At 43.4% G+C, this 19,362-nt stretch overlaps 1 protein-coding gene across 1 annotated transcript; it reads right to left on the bottom strand.

The window, feature by feature from the left end:
- Nucleotides 1-777: 777 nt before the first annotated feature.
- On the bottom strand, nt 778-17,689 carry VKORC1L1 (vitamin K epoxide reductase complex subunit 1L1). The gene is made up of 3 exons (XM_087751418.1): nt 17,454-17,689; nt 5,557-5,666; nt 778-4,853 (listed from the first exon to the last, which is right to left on the bottom strand). The coding sequence occupies exons 1-3, from the start codon at nt 17,645-17,647 to the stop codon at nt 4,627-4,629; spliced, it is 531 nt and encodes a 176-aa protein (XP_087607544.1). The 5' UTR covers nt 17,648-17,689; the 3' UTR covers nt 778-4,626.
- Between the last annotated feature and the right edge of the window lie 1,673 nt (nt 17,690-19,362).

Below are 19,362 nucleotides of genomic sequence, written 5' to 3'. Positions count from 1 at the left end.
CTCTAGACATAATTTTTTTTAAACCATTTTCTTCCCCATTTCAACAGACATGACAAACCAACAGCTGCCACACCAAAATACAGATAAGACTCGACGTTGTTAACACATGACAAACCAGGGCTCAGAGCCCTGTAACGCACAGGGCTTGCGGTTGCGGAAGAGAAAGGTCTTACTTTCATTCAGTCCAACGAAACAGATGCAAAGTTTAATACCCACACGTGTGGGAAGCACGCATTTCAGTCTTAGTTCCTGCTTGTTCTTAACAGCTCAGCGCGATTGTCACCCCCAGCCGCCTACCCAACCCTTCCCCCCCTCCAGAAAAACAGACAGGGGTTTCCAGATCCTTTGCGATCCTGTTGGAGTGGAGTTAAAGCAGACCTACAGAACCAGGGAAAGCAGCAAGTGGTAACAATAGCATAACAGGTTTTTGCATGTTGCTTAAAGAACTGTAAACAGTTAAAGCCTCACGTCAATGCTGCTCAACCTTTACACACCCATGTGCACACAACATTCAGCAGGACACGAGGAAGCTGCAGAAATTCTATCTATAATCGGGTATCTCCAGGCACCCAAGCGCTTTAACCCTTCTACTGCTAACACACAGTGTCTTCGAAAAAAATCACAACTTAGTACAGTTCTAGAAACAGAATTACAGTACTGACTTGAAACACAGTTTCTAAGGCTCAGACTAAGTCCAAAAAGGCCTCTGATTGGGTTCATTCAAGCTCTTATGTTTGGACTGCAGGAGTGCAGCACAAGAATGATTGCAGCAAGACATCCACAGGTAATTTCTACATTTATTTTTTTATACCAAAAAGTTATGTGCAACAAATAGAATTCGTACATATTTACAGTTTTACCTGTTAACAAAATTGTATCCTAAACCTCCAATAGAGAATCTCTCAGCCCATACTGATAAAAGGAACACCTGCCCAATGACTCCATTTCAATGGATGTTTAATTTGGAGTTTAAAGCACTAGTAATAAATAGTTGATGGAACATACTCGACAGAACAAACACCTAATATTTAGGCCATGCTTAATACAGTTTTATGGTAACAGAATACTTCATCTTTTCTGGACCAGTTTTGTCTAGATCCCCTTGAAACGACACTGGCAGAACCAAAGCTATGCCATCTCTTTGACTTCAGCCCGTCTGAATTAGGAGCACCAAGTGCTGCCTGAAGCACCTCACCAATCTGAACAATCGAGAGACTCGGGACAGCAGAAGACACATGCGTACTACGGTATGCAGAAATCTCGTAATAGAGAGATTTATTGTCACTTCAGGTATCAAAGGTGGCAGGGAATGTTTCATTGGCCTTAGCGTTGCAAACACTTTACAGTAAGAAACTTCCAAGAACATTCATTTCCTAAATGAGACTGAAATGCTTCGTTGGCCTTAAGAGTAGCAAGTACCTTACAGTAAGAGGATTTCAGGAATGTTTAATTCCTAAGCAGGTTTTGGGATGAGGTTCTTCTGCCTCTCCAATCCGCCCCTCCCTGCAGGACTTTGAGAGCCAAGGAGGGGGAGGAAGAGCCCAAATTCAGAACCACGGTTTGTGTATTGCAAATTTCTCACGAGCGTTGAAACCACAGCCAGAATCTGTGTAACGACACTGCCCCCGGCCCTCTGCCAGACCAGGTGTTACTCACTGGCTCTCGCCCGTACTCTTGGATCCTCACGATTTCTCAGAATTTGCCTTTGGATTTGTAAGGGTCAAATTAACCTCAACCACATATTTGCCACGACATTTGTTTTGGCCGGGGGCAGTCGCATGAAGCACTTATCCGATTTCCACCACATTACTAATTGTAACCTGAGCCATTTTACTGGAAGAAATATGCTTTTCTATCATTGGGAGCAACGAGGAAAGAGTCAAAGAACCAGAAGCAAAAAGGTCCAAATTTCTACCGCTAACACTATTTTGCCCTTTATTCAGGCCAACTGCATTTCTGAAGCACAAGAGAGAAAGTAGAAGAGTTAGGGCCATTTCTAGCAAATCACTTCCAGTAAAAAGTAACTGCAAGAAAAGCACACAAGACAAGAGAGTTCACAAGTAAGGATCAGATTTGCAAGTTCGTGCACAAAGCGTAGCTGCAGATTCTTCCAGACCCCAAACACGGTTTCCATTCGATCCCTACGTGCACACAAACGAGGAACGCAGACACGGCTGCTGAAAATCTGGCCCTAGACAATTTTACTAAACAAACTGAATTAACAGACTATGCCCACACAGACAAGCACAAGACACAGTGAAGTCAGCCAACACCTATGCTTTCAGCTGATGGGGCGCTTTGCCTTCTTTGCGGTGTGCACTACGCCCAGAAACGGGACCAAGCCATCCGTGATTATCCTTGTCTCCACTGCTGCTTGTTCTGAGATATTAGCACTGCGACTAACCGTTTCGGGCAGCACGTGTCCACCTCCTCCTTGGATGAAAAAGATGCATTCCTGTGATCTACCCTAAGGCATCAAAATAAATCTATACAACATATTAAACAGTGATATTGCCTCGAGGCTTGCGAGAGAACAAAGTAAAGCCTCGAGGGACCAGTTTAAAATCATTCACTCCCCTCGTATCAAAGTTCAAGGCATTTGAGAGACAGAACTAAACATCAAGACAAGCTTTAACTATACTCTGGTCAATACAAAACGCATTTAATGAATTGTTGTCTAAAACTGTTGGACAAGAGGGACAAGTAATTTAGTGTTACATGCAACAGATGTTACTCATACCACAGAATTCTATACATAAAAGCAGTTTCCACCTACATCCTTGATACAAACCACAAAATCACTTCAGCAGTAATTTAAATACTATTTTGTGAATTCAATCTAAAAATTCTATTTTCTCTACGGAACACCGCATGTTTCACCGTCAAGTTTATCCTCAGCAACTTAGTGTTTATAATCCATTTCGCCGTACAACGTAAGTGTCTCCGACATTCACGTTTAAGAAAAAAAATCCTAAAATTAGTTCAACTAATTCTTTAAATAAATGGGTACGCAGTTGGAATTCTTCATATTTAGAAGCTGACAAGGGCAAAAAGCAGCACAGCACCAATTACAGAAAGCAGCTGAACCTATACATTTTGGTGTCACAGAGTCTGAAACACAAGTATTTTGCGAATCGCATCATCAACCTTCTAGCGCAGTGATTTAAGTTAACGGAAACAACATTGCTACCACTTCTCAGTCTAAAAACTAAAATAGATCTCTTAATACTCTTCTGTCCCCAGCAAGTTTGCTGGGAAGTTTGTTTGTTTGTTTGTTCATTTTTAAAGCAAGGACACTTCTGCCTGCCAAGTTCAACACAAAGTATTTGGTTTAAGATTTTAAGACAGAAGGCACTTTTAACATTCAGCCTTAGAATACTGAGTGCAGAAACAACATTTACAATTTTGTTCCTTTGCTTACATCTGCAGTTTAATTTTTTTTTTTTCCAATTAGTTATTAGAAAGAGCAATGATAGCACTATATCACATTTCGTTTTCAGGAGCACATTTACTTACTTATCCCACTAAACAGGTTGCCCTTCCAAGGGATCTTATGTGTGTCAGGCCTAAAGTTCATTTCCCAATATAGCACAAATCAAAGATCCTGACGGAGATCAATTAAGGAACTGCTTCTTCAGTGCACTACTTGGTTATCCCGCTCCGTCAGTGGTTTCCACTGCAAATTGCAATTCTATACTGCAGCATTCATATAACATCAAACACTAGTAACACTGGCTGGCTGACCGCAGTTTAAAAATGAAACAGCTCTGCGTGGAAATTAAGTCCTTTCAAAGACCACTTTGATACTCCAACCCCCAATCTGCATATAACATCCCGGTGGCAGCTTTCTATTGACCACATTAAGCTATTTTCATTCTGTACAGAAATTAATGAAGTTGTGGTTTAATGAACGTACTTCAGGTTTCAGCTTTAATTCCATTTTCGTTACTGGAGACGACAAAAAAAAAAAAAAAAAAAAGGAACAAACCCCAACCATCATTCTTGTGAAAGCACTAGCAGTGAGTGCAGCAACACGGTATTCTCTATAGAGGTCACTTCTTCCGTCCTGTCAGTCGACTGTTAGCTGAACACTCCGACAGCTCCTAGGCTAACGAAACTGATTGTACAGTGAGTTCTCCAGGGATGAAACCAATATTTCTAATTTTATTTACAGTATAAGTCCTAGTCGAATCTAAGTCCATCAGCTAAAAAAAGTAATACACATACTGTAAACATGGCAACATTAAATATGGTAATGCTAGTCTAGAATATTTAATGTCATGAGCACATCTTGTTATACCTGAATTTATATACAGGGTATTTTATAGCAAGTGTTACCCACTTCACAAGTGGAGGGGGAGGAGAGAGTCTAGGTTTTGCTGTGGCTAAAACTCCTTCAAAGTAAAGTTAAAGCTTGTCTTTGATTGTATTAGAGCTTTCTTTCGTAACCACATTTATACTGAAGATTAGCACAAAAAAATTATCTAGGGCCCCTTCGAATTTATAATTAAAAATTCAGTTATGATTCTCGGGGAAAGTGTCTGATATGGAGAATAAAAAATTACTGCAAAATAAACTTAATGGAAGTTGGGTCTTCAGACTGTCAGTCAAAAGTTCAAACAGGCGTTATTCCTGTTTGGGTTGGAGTTGCCGTTTCCAGGCCTCGTTCAAATAAACTAGTCGTTTGTAGTTGATGATAAAGAGAATGAAGTTCAGCAAATATGTGATGACGCAGACAATGCAAAATTCCTTCAGCACGAAGTACAGAATGTATGCCAAGTACAATGACCCTACTACAGACACTATGGAGGATGTCATGAGGATTAGAGCTGCTACTGCACTTGCTGTCATACCTGCAACAAGAGAGAGAGAGTTACTACCGCTGCTCTCGTTCCCCCCTCCACACAAAGCAAAACGCCTAAGCACTTAATTCAAACCGAAGGCTACTCAGCAAAGTTGTATTACATGAAAGGCTGTTTAAAATACCATGACTTCAAGATGGCTGACAAATCGCTATTTGGAGGGGAGCTTCTAGGTTCTGTACGACAGTCCTTTGATAAGAAGTATGTGTAGTATTTACCATCTTCCGTATTCCTGAGTTACGGGAAAGTTACAGGTTGGTCAAGTTATGTCTGTCAGCATTAACAGCTTTATAGCAGACCATATAGTTAGGAAGAAATATGTATACGTTACATTTCATGCACTTTTTTGCCTGCCATCTCTATGACTCCTGAAAAACTTGTATATTCCATTTTATTTTCCTCTCTTTTCTATCATGCAATCCAATGCTAAATATATTTAAGTGAAAATACCAATGCAGCAACTGTCTTGACACTTATTAATAGCACAGCAGGAGAAAATGCAATTGCTCTTGTTATCAGTTGGGTTTTTAAGCCCTTTGGACAGATGTATCATTAGACTGGTGCTAAAAAAAAAAATAAAAAAATCACATGCATTTATCTGGTCTCTTGCAGATTGCACAACGTATAACACGCTCCTCTCTCATCACCACAGACCTGTTTTATACTTTAGGCTCTAAACTGAATTAATACTTACCAAGTAGCATTTGTAGTATATAAAACACGAGGCCAAAAACACTGTTTGACTGATTTATTGCACTGTCCTTTCCAAAGATGGAACCCAACAGACCGAATCCTCGACCCCATCTGTAAAACAGGGAAACTAATTAACTTGGATTTAGGCATCTATTGCTTGACATCAGTATTTTCAATTCATCACTGTTGGGAAAAAAAAAAATAGGTACATATATTCTGACAGGACCACTGCAGTCCTGTATGAAGTTCAGGGTTATCTTGGCAAACCAAGCAGCTTGCAACAGGGAGTGCGCTAGGTACAACGTTATCCCACACACTGCTGATTGAAGTTATTGGACACGCCAGAAACTACGAAGTTCACACAGTTGCAACTTCACCGAATACCGTGTCTGCTTCCCAGGGTTCTCGTTTAAAGCTCTTTTCTCAAATAAACACCGCCTTCCTCCAAGAACAGCTTTAGCCGTTCTCTCCACCGCAGTAAGCGGGACACGTGCTCACTATACAGCTAAGGGCAAGTGGTACAACCGGGCAGCTAGTTGTTACCAGCTCCGCCGGCACTTACCTCGCTGCCATCAGAGCAAGCAAATCAGAACATACGTTGGCACTTCAGCTGCTCCTGATCAGCCTCAGCACCTTAGGGGAGCCCGAATCTGTCACGCAGACAAGCTGGGGATGGGACCGTAACAGGATTCACAGACCTGCCCTGTTAGAGCCCTTGCACAGCGTGACATTTTGAACTAGCACCTTAACCACAAAGTGACCTTCAGCTTTCTAGTGGTAAGGTAGAAACCGGCACAAGCCCTACAAAACTGCTGCTGCAATAAGAGGGATAAAAGATTAAATTAACAAATGTATTTGCGCTAGAAACCATTAACTTGATGCCCTAGGGCAGATCACACCATTATTTGTAAAAGCAAAGTGAGGACCATACTCATTATCGTCACTTGAAAACATGGAGAAGTTAACACTACTTTGACATGCAACTTAATTCACTGTCAAGAGAACGTTAGGATATGTGCCAGCACGTCTTCAGAGCACCAAGTTGAGCACTACATAAACGTAAGGCTAGGTTCACATTAACTGTCACGTAACTATGTAAAAAAAGAGCAATTCCTCACTGCTGTTGCAGTAGAAAAGGCTAACGTGCTACATTTACGCCAACAGAAGTGCGGTTTCCGAGTAGGTTGTTGCACTAGAGGCAATGGTTCTACTAAGCCAAGCACAGGTTTGCTCTCTGCACGCTACAGCAACGTTGCTGATATACCTCACCATACGTCCGAGACCCGTGAAAGGCTACCACCACATTACAAGCAGCTTCCTCACACGAGAAAGGTACCACGATAAGTACAATTTAATACCATCTCCAAAATACTTCATAATCTCACGGCCATTTGTGCAACATTTTCAAAACATATTCAAATTAATCATTTTAAGTCAAACTTAGTAACTCTCTGCAATTAACTGTTACACCCAAGTCTTGTGCTCTTCTCCCCAGGAAACTGAGCAGAGAATTAGGTACCGATTCCTAAAAAGCATGTTTATTGCATAAACAGCAAAAACCCCAAACATACTTTCAACTGGTTTGGTCTCAAATCTTGTAAATGACTGAAGTGAAACTCGTGTGCAAAGACAAAGCTTCAAGCCAGCACAGGAAAGACGGACAACGCCTCGCGTCCCAGAGCTGCGAGGGGCTGGAAGGACCCAACGTCAACTGCTCGGGGGAGCAGGGCAATACGGCCTTGCTCCCCAGTAATCCCAGTGCAAGCCTGGGGCTGTGCAAACCACAGGGGACAAGACTGGTTACACATCCTCCCTGAAGGCCAACCAATTAGCGTATGGTACCGTTTAGTTTATGGGCGAAGCAGTATCAAGGATGGATGGCAAAGATTTGGAAAAGCAGCTGGAGAGACGTGAGCGCAGCACTTCACAGCTACGGGAGCCATGCTTCCAAGAGGAAGGGATTTTAAAAGAAGACCAAACACTGTGCAACAATACATAAGCAAACATTATAAAGAATACTGCAAGTTCCAAAGAATCTCAGCTATGACAAGACTCTCCTCCCACACGCTGAATGGTAACTGGATTTTAAGTGTTTATTTCTTAGCCTTACTTTGATAAGGTGGCCACAGCACATGTGACAATTGTCTCATGTTGTCCAGGTACCAAATGCAGTAATAGGGAGCCAGACAAATATATTAAAGGTATCATCATTTTGCATTTAACAGTCTTATTTTTTTCTGTATTACCACATTTATAGCTGCTTCAGCTTACTGTCCACAGGTGCAATTTATTGTTCTAGTCTCCAAGTAAGAATTCTTCGTAGGGTGACATTAAACTCTATTTCCTTACCGAGAGACTAAGCAGCCTAACTCAAGGCGTGCCTAAGCCTGCGGCTCAGCATTAGCCTAGCTCAGAGCAGGATGCGAACTCCCACCCTCTCCCTGCCCCAGCTGCGTGTTCTCGCTTCTTCTGCTGCTCATCAGATCCTGTCATGTCCGAGAGTAAAGACGAGCTTAAAACATCAGAAACTTCAGACTACAGAATCTGACCCTACAGTCATTCTGCAAGTGAATAAAATGTTGCTAATGGGAAGATAACGAGTTCAAGCCCTTCCTGGCAGTCGGTGTCCCCAGGTGATCTGTTCACAGCTGCAAGGCGGCCAGAGCACGGTGAAAGCTTTCTCCACATGCAATAGTTCATTAAGTATCTTGTTGGCCTTGTAGCAGCTTTAAGGACATGAGGTATTACATTTCAGTCCATGGGGTACAGCTCTAATCTCGCATCTTATTCCACACACTCCAAGACAGCAAAGAGGCCCGTGGTTTAAGAGGAAGCACTTTTTCCAGCCTTACAAGGGTTGAAGCGTGAGAAAGTTTTCTGCACCTGTTTCAGTTTGCAAACTGTAAAGCAAAATATTTAGATTTTGTATATTTCTATTTCCATCTACTTTCTCTACTGAAGAGGCTAAATCATCGCCTAATTCCATCAAGGAGGTCCCCAAAGCCACCAAAAGGCACAATGAACCAAATACTTTTGCAAGCAATTGGAGGAAGGAAGAAGACGGAGTATGATAACCTTCCTTCTCATGCCAAAATCACACCTGAGCTATAATAACTTTGAAAGTTTAAAAACATATGGCAAACAAATAGCAAGAAGACAGACTGCAGTCCTAACAATAGAATAAACTCCAAGAAACAAAACAGCAGCAAAAAGGACTATAAACTGCTCAGAAGTTCTTCAGGGACCCTGCCTTTCTTACAAAGGATATAATTTACAAGAACTATTGTTAACCAGATCAATTTTTCGGATACAGAACGCTAAGGAAAATGAACCATTGCTTGCACAGCAAGATAAAAGTTCCAACATCACCAGCTTTTTCCTGGTACTGACTTGGGGCTCCCACGCCTGCAGCAGTCAAGTGTCCCGTTGTGAAAATCATGCTGCAGCCGCCCTGCGTGACTCAGAGCGCTGTGACAGCCTCGTGTGGCACGCCGGCTTTCGCCGCGCCCGAGTTTCACTCCTATTTTAAAAAAAAAAAAAAAAGGGCAATCTGAACTAACTTCAAGCAAGTTTTTAAATAAATTTTTACGACATCTTCCTGTATGTTTCAGGTCACTCAAATTCCCTCTCTGTTCAAGATGACAGCCTGCTTCACTTCTCATCTGCAGGCACAACTTGGAATGTTCCTTAAAAAAGTGTTCAGAATAGTGATTCGAGAAATCCAAGACAAAGTGTTTAGAACTGTTCACGTAGTTTCCTAACATCTAAAATTGAACACCACAGTGACCTTTAGTCCAACATGCACTTCCTTTTATCAAAAGGAGGTCTTGAAAATCATTATCCGCACTCTAAAGAACGTCCCTTTTGGCTTGTGATATTTAACAAAGCTCAGAAGCGTGGCATCTTTAGACGTTTAAAGCAGTATTTACATGCACTTGACACTTCTTAACAGGAAGACAAGAACAACTGAGGTCATTTTGATCCACAAGTGACAAATCTCCAATGAATCTTACACTGCTAAATCATTACCTCTTTTGCACAATTATGAACATCCTCTGTGTTCCAGAAGAGCGTAATATGGGAGTACACTTTAACCATTTTACTGTAATTTAGCAGAGGCAATGCCACTGGCAGGAAGGCAAGCAAGAGAACCTAATGCAGTACACTAGTATCTCAGTCATTTTAAAGGGCAAGTAAACAACCTCCATGTTTAACAAGTTAAAAGCTGTAAGAGTTACCAGTATTAGCTCAAAAAGGAACAGAATTCCAAGCCTGCCAAACACAAGTCGTCAAACAAACAAACAAAAAGTACATATTTAGCCAGGACTCAGATTATTATCTCATCCGCTCTCTGCAAGAAATGCTATACTGTTTTTTCTAGCCAAGCACCCCACTTGTGACAGGTACCTGCAGGAGATGTTTTTAAGGGCTTTTGCAGAGAGGTCATTCCCCAAGATGCTCTCCTTGACCTCAATCATCATGAAGTTAAGAATCAGCTTAAGAAACTTCTGAACTGGGGTTTCACCTACATCAACATGGTCAGTAGCCGACCTTGAAGCCTTCCTGAATGTACCTAGATGCCTTCCGAACACACACTGCTGACCGCCACAACATCCCCCAGTAACGACCTGCAGAATCACATCACCCCATTTTCACTCGGCAATCCTTGGTTCTCATGCCGAGGGAAGAACCGACTACTGCATGTTCACTTCAACCTGAAAATAACCGTACTAGATCAGGCCAAGTCCAGCCAGCTTCAGTACCGTGTCCCTGATCAGCGAGCAGCGGATGCCTTGAACAAAGCACACGTACCATACTTCCCCGTTCACATTCGAGTCTCCTAAACGTCTAGTTGAAAGTGCTATCAAATCCTTCAGGAGACCAAATTATTAAATGGCACGTATGATTCAAAATCTGAGAACGATCTGCGTTTGTGCAGCAGCAGGTTTTGCAACACATTTTTCTCTCTCTCAGGTTTGAGGTTTGCTGCAATGAAAAGGGCAAACACCAGTAATAATAAAAAGATTGTATTTTCAGAGAACTGTAAGTAAAGAACTCAAGCTCTGTTCTCCGAGTAGCTTACTTAAAGCCCCTAATTTCAGGATTATTTTTCATCCCATAAGCATTATTTCATTATCACCAGCAAGCACCATTTACCGCTTTGTAACCCTGAGGAAACAATACATATTTTCTAAAAAAAGCCTACACATATGCACGTTTCCTTAAGCGGCATCTGACTTCTGAGGCAAGTTATGGTGCAGAATGAAAGTTCTGAGGAGGGGAGCAAAGCTGGCCTATGCTCACACATCGCCTTCAGTGAAAAGCTCATATAAAGGTCAAAGGATCTGGAGCACGTTAATCCTTAGCAATGTTAAGAAACTTTTTGTTGCAGCTTCTTTACAGCTTCGCTAGAGGATTTTGGATTAAACCTAGTTCATGGTTACAAGGTCGCTTAGGCCACTCTTAATAAATTAAGTAAAAGCCTTCAATTAGAAGCCACAAGAAAGAAAGGAGATTAAAAATTCTCATTGGTAAGCTTGCCAAGAGTGCTCAAAATTTTTGATTCACTTAATTTCATGTTTAAATCTATTAGCAGTATTTACCATAAACAAATGAGATTTTGTTCTATATATCCTCCAGCTCTACCTCAGAAACAGTCCAAAAAAATCTCGGTGTCTAAATCAGCAAAAGCTCAAGCAGACAGTGGTTATTTTATAGCAGCCGTTACAGAAGCAGTAGTTATTCAAGCTACAAGCCAACAGCATTGTATTCCTTCTAAATAACGTCTTCTATTAAGCTATCATAAATGAAGTCCAAATTTGAACTACAGGCACTTTGTGGAATTTACTTTGCATCAGGCAAAATAATTTTCAGCCCTATTGCAAATTCTAGTCAAGCTAGAAATGATCTATTTATGAAAAGCAAAAATACACATGTTCGAAATCAGATCACTGTAAGACTGGGAAAAAACCTCACGTAGCTAGGATACTGCTGTATTTTATAAAAGATGTGCCTCAGGCACTACGTATTGTATCAGTCTGAAGTATTAAGTAATCAATTTTCCATTAAGAAAATGAGACAAAAATCACTTGAACTGTCAGCTTCTGCTGCTTTCAGAACAACCGGCTTCAGAACTAACAAAGCTGGTTTTTGACAAGTGTTCCTGAAACCCCTTCCTTCCCCAGCACACAAAATAACCAGATCCCTCCCAGCTCACACCCTCCAGTCTCCGCGCCCTGCCTCCCCAGTCAAGTCCATTATCTACCAGCTCCGACTCCTGTCTGCACATGTGCTGCCCGTCTGGCTAGCAGACCAAACGCGACAAATAACCTGAGCTCACACGGGAGGTTTTTTTCCCTTCAGCAGAGGTATTACTTTGAGTCCCTCTCCCCTCCCCTTTGGCACTGAATCTGTTTCTACAAAACTTTAGTAGCTTGTATCCTTTGTTAAACTTTTCCATTAAAAAGTGAAAAATTATAAAAGAAATTAATACACAACGGCAAAATCTTCTCAGAAACCAGGCTAAAAAAGCAGGATAATACAACCGTTCTTGGCCTCAAGTCGTCTGCGCTTTTTCGGCTCAGGTCCTTAGCTGTAAAAGGGGTATCACCCCCATCTAGCTACAGCGAGGCCAATTCCCCATCACCTCGAACCTGCAGCACTCCAAATCCCGCTGAAGCAAAGTGCTTGATGCGCTAGATGGATTCTGTCGACACGGATCTTCCCCTGCCCAATCAACAAACTAGACATCTTCAAACCTTCCCTCAGACAGCAAAACCAACGAATCCCTGCTACAGAATAACTGAAAAAGCACCATTACCCCTGCTGTCTAACAAGTCACAGACCTCAGAAATAAACAACCACCAATTTTAAATCATGGGATGGATTTTTATCTTGGTCTCAGGCGACCACACTTTTATGTAAACTATTTCCGTAGCCTAAGAATCACAACTATGATTGCTGTTGAATGACCACCAGCTGCTCCACATACTGCCCTTCAGCTGCTTAATCAGACTTCTATCTTTTCCTATACAGAATCAAAGATGCCTAACAAAACCAGTAACTTAGCTCAGGTTAAAGAAATTACTGACTAGCAAAAAGCAGAGACTAACAAAACTAGTAAAATTTCAAAAAAGCACATGAGCATCATTTGCCTATGCTGGTTCACCAGAAGGGACTAAACAAGCCTCCCCCTTTATGCTACCTGCATAAAGCTACCTCTACCACGTCTCACCTTACAGCAGCCGCTAACAACTGCAGCTGTCCACCTCAAACATACCTGAATGCTTGCTTACAGCAATTAAAAAAATGCTGGGACATCAGGAACTTACCATTAATATGAAAGAAAACTGCTATATAATGTTCTTAACCTGGAATCAAGCAAACTTGACAGACATCAAGTTTACAGGAACTGCCCCACAACAGAACTGAATGGGAACCTGCAATATGGACATCAGGTTAGGGAGGGGGGCAGGGAAGTTTTCTTCCATGTCCCGTTTCCTTAGATAATGGGGTTGTTCTTGTCAACTTGGTCTCTGTTACGGTCTGCGCTCTATAAAGATGCACCAGAACAATAGTGCTGGCAAGGTGTGCTCCACTGAAAAAACAGCACTGGTCAAAGTTTTAACTGCAATATCCGATAGCGTAACTGCATGCCCACTCTGCAGAGGAATCAGCTCTCCACCAGCATAATTATACTCTCACAACATAGCACCGAAGTACTACGTCACAAGACTAAGCAATTCAAGCATAACATTTACACAGCTCTAAACTCACTGTATAAGTTAATTACGAAGGTGAGCAGAACAATACAATACTACTACAGTTGTCACAGGTCACACTTGGCAAATCCAGTAAAACAACTGCATGTCTGCGCAGCTCTGTCCGCAACACACGCAGAGTTTTACAGATGGACATTTTCAAGAACTACCAGATGATTACTTTGGTGCACCCACTAGGAGACGTAAGGCCGACATGCATGTTAGACTTTTTCAGACCAGGCATTTCGGAGTGGCTCAAACACAAGACGACAATCCAAGACCTTGCACGTTAGCCTAAAGTTCAGAACAGGGAATCCCTAAAATACGTCATCTATCAAATTATATCCAGATGAACACAGATTCTTAAAATCCCATTTTGACTCTAGAACTTCTTCAGTAAGTCAGCTAAAGATGTTAACCTCGATCAATACTGACTATTTCCAAACCTCTTCACTCACGCAGCAGGCCAAAAGCTACAAATATTGCTAAAGATATCCCCTGACATGTGCCCTTTGGTCATTCACGCCAGCTATCTTCAGCCTGTATTAAAGTTGTTACAGCATTAACGCATGCCGGGCTACAAAATTTCCTTCAAAAAGAGCCACCCGCTAATCTGCTCTGCAGAAACCTTAAATTAATCAAGACAGAAAGCAGAAACACATTAGAAGACCCAAAAGTCTCCCAGGGCACGCAAAAGAACAAAGCAAAGCGCTCTGGGTCTCTGCATTGCTACTTAAATGTCACATTTTATGTCAAGCCATAGCACTATCCATATTACTTGAAACTTGTCTATTAGTTGAATTTCCTCTGTGAAACTACGGTAACAGCAAAACCAAAAATATTTTTCAGGAACTGTTATTAGCCAGTTTCATTATAAATAAAGCCATTCTTGCCACTTAATTATTCTCAAATACAGGACAGCAATTCACTTAAAAGATCTACAGCAATTGTCAAATGAAAACGTTGGGTATTTCCCTAATACCTTCCCTTATTATACGGTCCTTAGCTGTTTTTCTTTTTAAACGACTTCATGAACTTTCCCCGTTATAAAAGCTTGAAATATGCTGACCATTAATATTTTGAATAAGGGATACTAGGAAGGTATCTTTCCAACATAATCTTCTGGATGAGTCAGTCTCTGATATAAGATTTTCCATGCTCCTCCCTCTGCATGCTGGTAATCTTTGCAGCATTTCTGTTCTCATTGTTGTGCCAATACCAGATTTAGCTTAAAAGCAAGACTTGGAAATACTAACAGCTTATTAGTGAAAAAACTCCTCCCCAAAGACCAGAACTTAGTTCCAAAGTAACTCAGCTCAGGGAAGAATACGCTAATTTATTCTGATTATTCTATACAGTTATTAAGATTAATCCCAACACCATGATGAGCTTTTCAAAGTTCAGTCCGCTGCTAGAGTCAACACTTGAAATGTGAAGATGGTTACATTCCAAGTTCCATTAGTAAATCTAGCTTAAATAAAAAGCCACACAACTGAATGAACACTCTAGAAGCCAGTAAAAGCCACAAAGTAAAAGTTTCTCACCCATTTAACTCTGCAGAGTTAACTCTGCTAATCGGCTAATATAATTTGTGATTGCCAGTGTAATAGCTCAATAAGAAATGGTTGAAAGTTAAATCTGCACTACATGGGAAAATGCTGGAACACTGTATTTGAAACCCTGCCCCCTCCGTGAAATCTAAGTAGTAGTTAGCAGTTCCTTTTAGAAATCGAGTTTCAGAGAAACTTTGGTGACATGTGATAGTAACAAGGAATATTCAATTGGAGAGGGAGAGAGAATGGCTGACGGATAGGGAGCTGTGGCAACATGGAAAATAAGGTTACTTTCTTTCAGTGCTATTCTTTTTCAGTTCTTACTAGCTTCCCTCTTCTCTTAGTTTTAAAGCAATACTCCTTTTTTGTCTGTGTCCTGTACAGCGCTGAAAGCACATTCTTCTCCAAACATGGTTTGACTGAACAGAACTCGCACGCTCCTTTTACCACCTGCTCTAGTTATCATGAGCTATCCTGACATTTGCAATACTTCAGTCTTTAAGCATGATTCTCCTGGCAACTGCTACTGAGATTTGAGTTGATTTTATCCCTCACTGTTCATATTATTATATAGAATTCCTGCAGTAAAGCATTTACAGGTCTTACCATGGCATACTCAACATTTCATCTGCAGCATTGCTAATGAACACTATAATTACCAAGCATTATTCCATAATTAGAAATACCGAAAGATATAATTGGAATTATTTTACTTCTTCAAAGCGTTTAGTAAACTTGCATTAAAACTATTACTTCAAATTCCCCATCTCAATAGCAGTATTTGCAATAACAATAAAAAGCTCCTGAAGGACCAATTCTACACAAGAACGGACTACTACGGAGGCTACTTAGGTGCTTAAAGCCCTGTTATTCTCTTTTTACCTCTATAGCTGTAGTAAATTTTCAATTACTGATGATACTCACATGGTTTAATCTCAGTAGCCGACGCATAATTTTAATTTATAACTTTAAGTAATCTGTCAAGTTTATTGAAGTCGTCTTCCCATTTAGACTGAAACTTCTCATTTCAGGACACTTCTTAAATAGAGACATGAAAAAGCACCTTCACAAACTAAAGATTATCCGATGACAGACAGAAAAGCAGAGTTAAAGCCCTCATTCAATCACAAAAGCCTCCTTTCAGGCATCTATAGACACACATCGCTCTGTAACATAACAGAACCCCCACTCCTGTCACCACAGAAGTGGTTTTAAGAGTAAGAGTTCTCTGTATATTTTGCCTAAACAATTTAACCCGCTTCCACCCTGACAGAGTATGGGCATATTCTCCCCCGTTGGCTTGTTACGATAACACAGCAAGTACCTTTATAGAAACTGGACAGCTTTTACACAGGTTACACCGGGGAGGGGGGGAAGCTCAAGTGCTCATTCAGGTGAAGGCACTACCATGATAATAACAAAATTCTCATTAAAAAAAAGGAAACATTTAACCTATACATTTGCTGAAGAACCAAAACCCTCCCCTTCCCAGCTCCTTACCAGTGGATACCTTTGCATATGTCTTTATATGCCTATATATACACACACACATATATATATATATATATATGCACAGAGCCATTTTGAAATTGCTGACAAATCATCTTATTACTTAGTTGAAATACTTGAGAATATGCTTTTAGGAGAGTTTCTTAGCTAAACTACACCTAAAAGTATTTTCTGCAGCGTGTTTATACTGGTAGCACTTGTAACTATACAGCAGGTTAAGTCTTTTCATTATAGTGATTCAATCAACTAGTTACTTGACAACAAGTCAACCTAGCAGCATATTAAAATTTATACATCGACTCTCCTAACAGAAATAAGAACCATTGACCTTTAGAAAACAACTGCTAAAGTAACTACTGACAGGAAACCGGTAAAATAAATCAAGATTCGGCCTGGGCTTTTGCTGCTGAGGCATACAAATCTCTCTCAAATTAAGCACGTCCCCTGTATCATGAAGACAATCTCCTGTGCTGCCAGGTAACATTATAATGAAAAAGCAATTCAGATACTCCAATTAAAACCACCCAAAGCCAGTCACCTACAACTGTACGTGTTTATGTTGGCCTTAACCACTAGTCACACCTACAGCATTTTACTCTAACGTGCATTCGCCACTAAAATGCCTGTCACTCCAGCTAATCACCATTGATTACAACACAGAAATTGCGGGTGCCTCGCCCTCCAGCCCGTAGCCATCCCCCCACACCACAGCCCTTCCCACACCAGCCCTCCGGCGAAGGGGCTGCCTAAACGGGGAGCCCCAACACCCCCTCCTCGGCCGCCCGCCCTGCGGCCCCGGCACAGGCCCAGCTGCCCAGCCCCCTCTGCGCCTCAGGCGGGCCCTGCCCGGGACGAGCCCCGGCCCGCAGCCGCGGGCTCCTGCCGCCCGTAGGCTCGGCCAAGCCCGCCCGCCGCCGCCCCCCTCGGAGAGCCGGCCCGGCCCCCCAGCAGTCCCCGCCTTAGCCCCCGAGGCACCGGAGGCAGCGCTCCGGGGCCCGGCCCCGCCGCTCCCCGTGCCCCCAACCCCTTCTCCCCGCGGCGGCCTGAGGCGGCGGCGGGTCCCATCCCCGCCTCACCTGGAGGTGATGGCGGCGGAGCAGCGGACCCGCTCGCTGAGGTCGCACAGGGCCTGGTAGTGGAGGTCGCGGCCCTTCTCCCGCTCCAGGTGGCAGGCGTAGAGGGACAGCAGGATGCCGGCCGCGCACACCGCGGAGCGGGCCACCCGCTCCCAGCGCGGCACCGACACTCGCAGCAGGACGGGCGCCGCCATCTTACCCCCTCCCTCCGCCTCAGCCCGCGACGCGCGCCCGGCGCCGACGAGCCGCGCACGCGCGCCCACACCCTATTGGCTCGCTGGGCGGGCGCGCCCGTCCCGCCCCGCCCCTCCGACCGCGCCGGACGTGGCGCTCCGCGACGACGTCACGTCAGGCCGGGGCGGGGGAGGAGGGGGGCGTGGCGCGGCGGGCCGTTATGGCGCCGCCTGGCGGCCAGCTGCGGCGCTGCAGGGCGCCGCGCCCGCGCCGCGCCCCCCGCCATTTGAGCGGGAAAACCGGCTCTTCCCCGCTTCCCTCAGAGCCGGGCCGCTGCGGGAGCGCCGCGAAACCCGGCACGGCTGACGCGACCCTCGGGGCCGATGCGCCCCTCTGCCACAGCGAGGGCGGCGGCGGTCCCTCCGACAGGTGCGCCAGGGAGCGCCCCCGGTTTTCTTCCCTGATTTTGGAGAGAATGAGCCAAACCGCCACAGCCTGCAGCCACGCAAAGCCCACCTGGTGCCTCCTGTGCAGAGGGACCTCGCTGAGGGCCTGTTACGGTCCCAAAGTTTACCCTGAGGCTTTCTGGGATGCGAAATTTGGACAAGCGATATAAAAAGCGCATTAAAAGTTTGTTTTTTCTAGCGCGCGCCGTCGCCTGGTGCTCCGCCTGTCTCTGGAGCAGCTGTCGATGGATTCCCCCAAGCCTCGCTCGGCCGTATCTTTGGAAGAATACACTTCGCACTTGAGCATCGGGGTTTCGTCATCTGTTTCACAGCTCTAGGATCACATTCGTATCACACCTCTAAATATAGCGGGCAGACCTGTCAGCCAACAGCGCTAGTCAGAATTAGAGGGATACAACCAAAGGCGGTCAGGGCTGGATCTTCTTCCTCTCGTGTGCGTCTGGCTTCTATCAAAGTAGCACCATAGAATCATTTAGGTTGGAAAAGACCCTTAAGATCATCGAGTCCAACCGTGTCCCTAAGCGCCGCGTCTGCAACTGTTAGTGACTGCGCATTCGGAATGGATTATTCAGATTACTTGTAACGATATTCATAGTCAACCTGTTGCAGAGTACGTGAGGTGGAGAAAAAGCTGTTTGATCCAGTGCTTTGGATACTACCTAGCAGTACACCACAGTACCTGTCTGGCTGTAGTTTAAGAAACCAGCTAATACCTCTGGGCTAGCAGCACCGAAGTCGAGTAGCTGAAGATCTTTGCTTACTGTGAACACCCGCCGTAACCACCATTATTGCTTTATTTTGAGGATGGCCACCGGCTACTTGTCCTCCTTCCCTTCCCCGTTTCCTTGTACGCACATGGTTGCCGGGCATTTGCAGGTGGAAGAGCAAGGCCGTGCAAAACGAAGCTCTGCGAGTTCTCCCAAGGCGGGCAGGATGACAAAACACAATGGCAGCATTCATACCGCCAGTTACGCCATCCGCGCCTCCATTGTTCTGCAAAACAAAATGAATTCAATGGGAGACGCGTTGCAAAACGACTTCAGCAAGAAGAAGGAATCCCTCTGCCAGCAGAAATGGGAAATTGAAAACAATAAAAAGAGTTTGAGAAAACCATTAATTAAGAAATGAGTTGTTTGAACTCTAGCTAGCGTATAAACTAATTTAAAAATCTCCTGCTGTCAACTTTTCTGCTATCAGTGGGAATAAGGGAATAATGGGAAAGGAGCGGAGGTGACCAAGACAGAAGGGGCAACCAAAAAAATAACAGA

The sequence above is a fragment of the Nipponia nippon genome, unplaced genomic scaffold, assembly GCF_047370975.1.
Source record: "Nipponia nippon isolate SJK-2023a ecotype South Korea unplaced genomic scaffold, ASM4737097v1 scaffold_15, whole genome shotgun sequence".
NCBI lineage: Eukaryota > Metazoa > Chordata > Aves > Pelecaniformes > Threskiornithidae > Nipponia > Nipponia nippon.
The sequence above is the reverse complement of the archived record's forward strand: the minus strand, read 5'-3'. Positions and strand labels throughout refer to the sequence as shown.

Excerpts from the sequence above, each read along its gene's own strand:
- VKORC1L1 (XM_087751418.1), bottom strand. The coding sequence starts at position 17,647 with ATGGCGGCGCCCGTCCTGCTGCGAGTGTCGGTGCCGCGCTGGGAGCGG. Across the intron at positions 5,667-17,453 it reads TCCGCCGCCATCACCTCCAG|ATGGGGTCGAGGATTCGGTC; the intron begins GTGAGGCGGGGA and ends CCTGTTTTACAG. Across the intron at positions 4,854-5,556 it reads TATACTACAAATGCTACTTG|GTATGACAGCAAGTGCAGTA; the intron begins GTAAGTATTAAT and ends CTCTTGTTGCAG.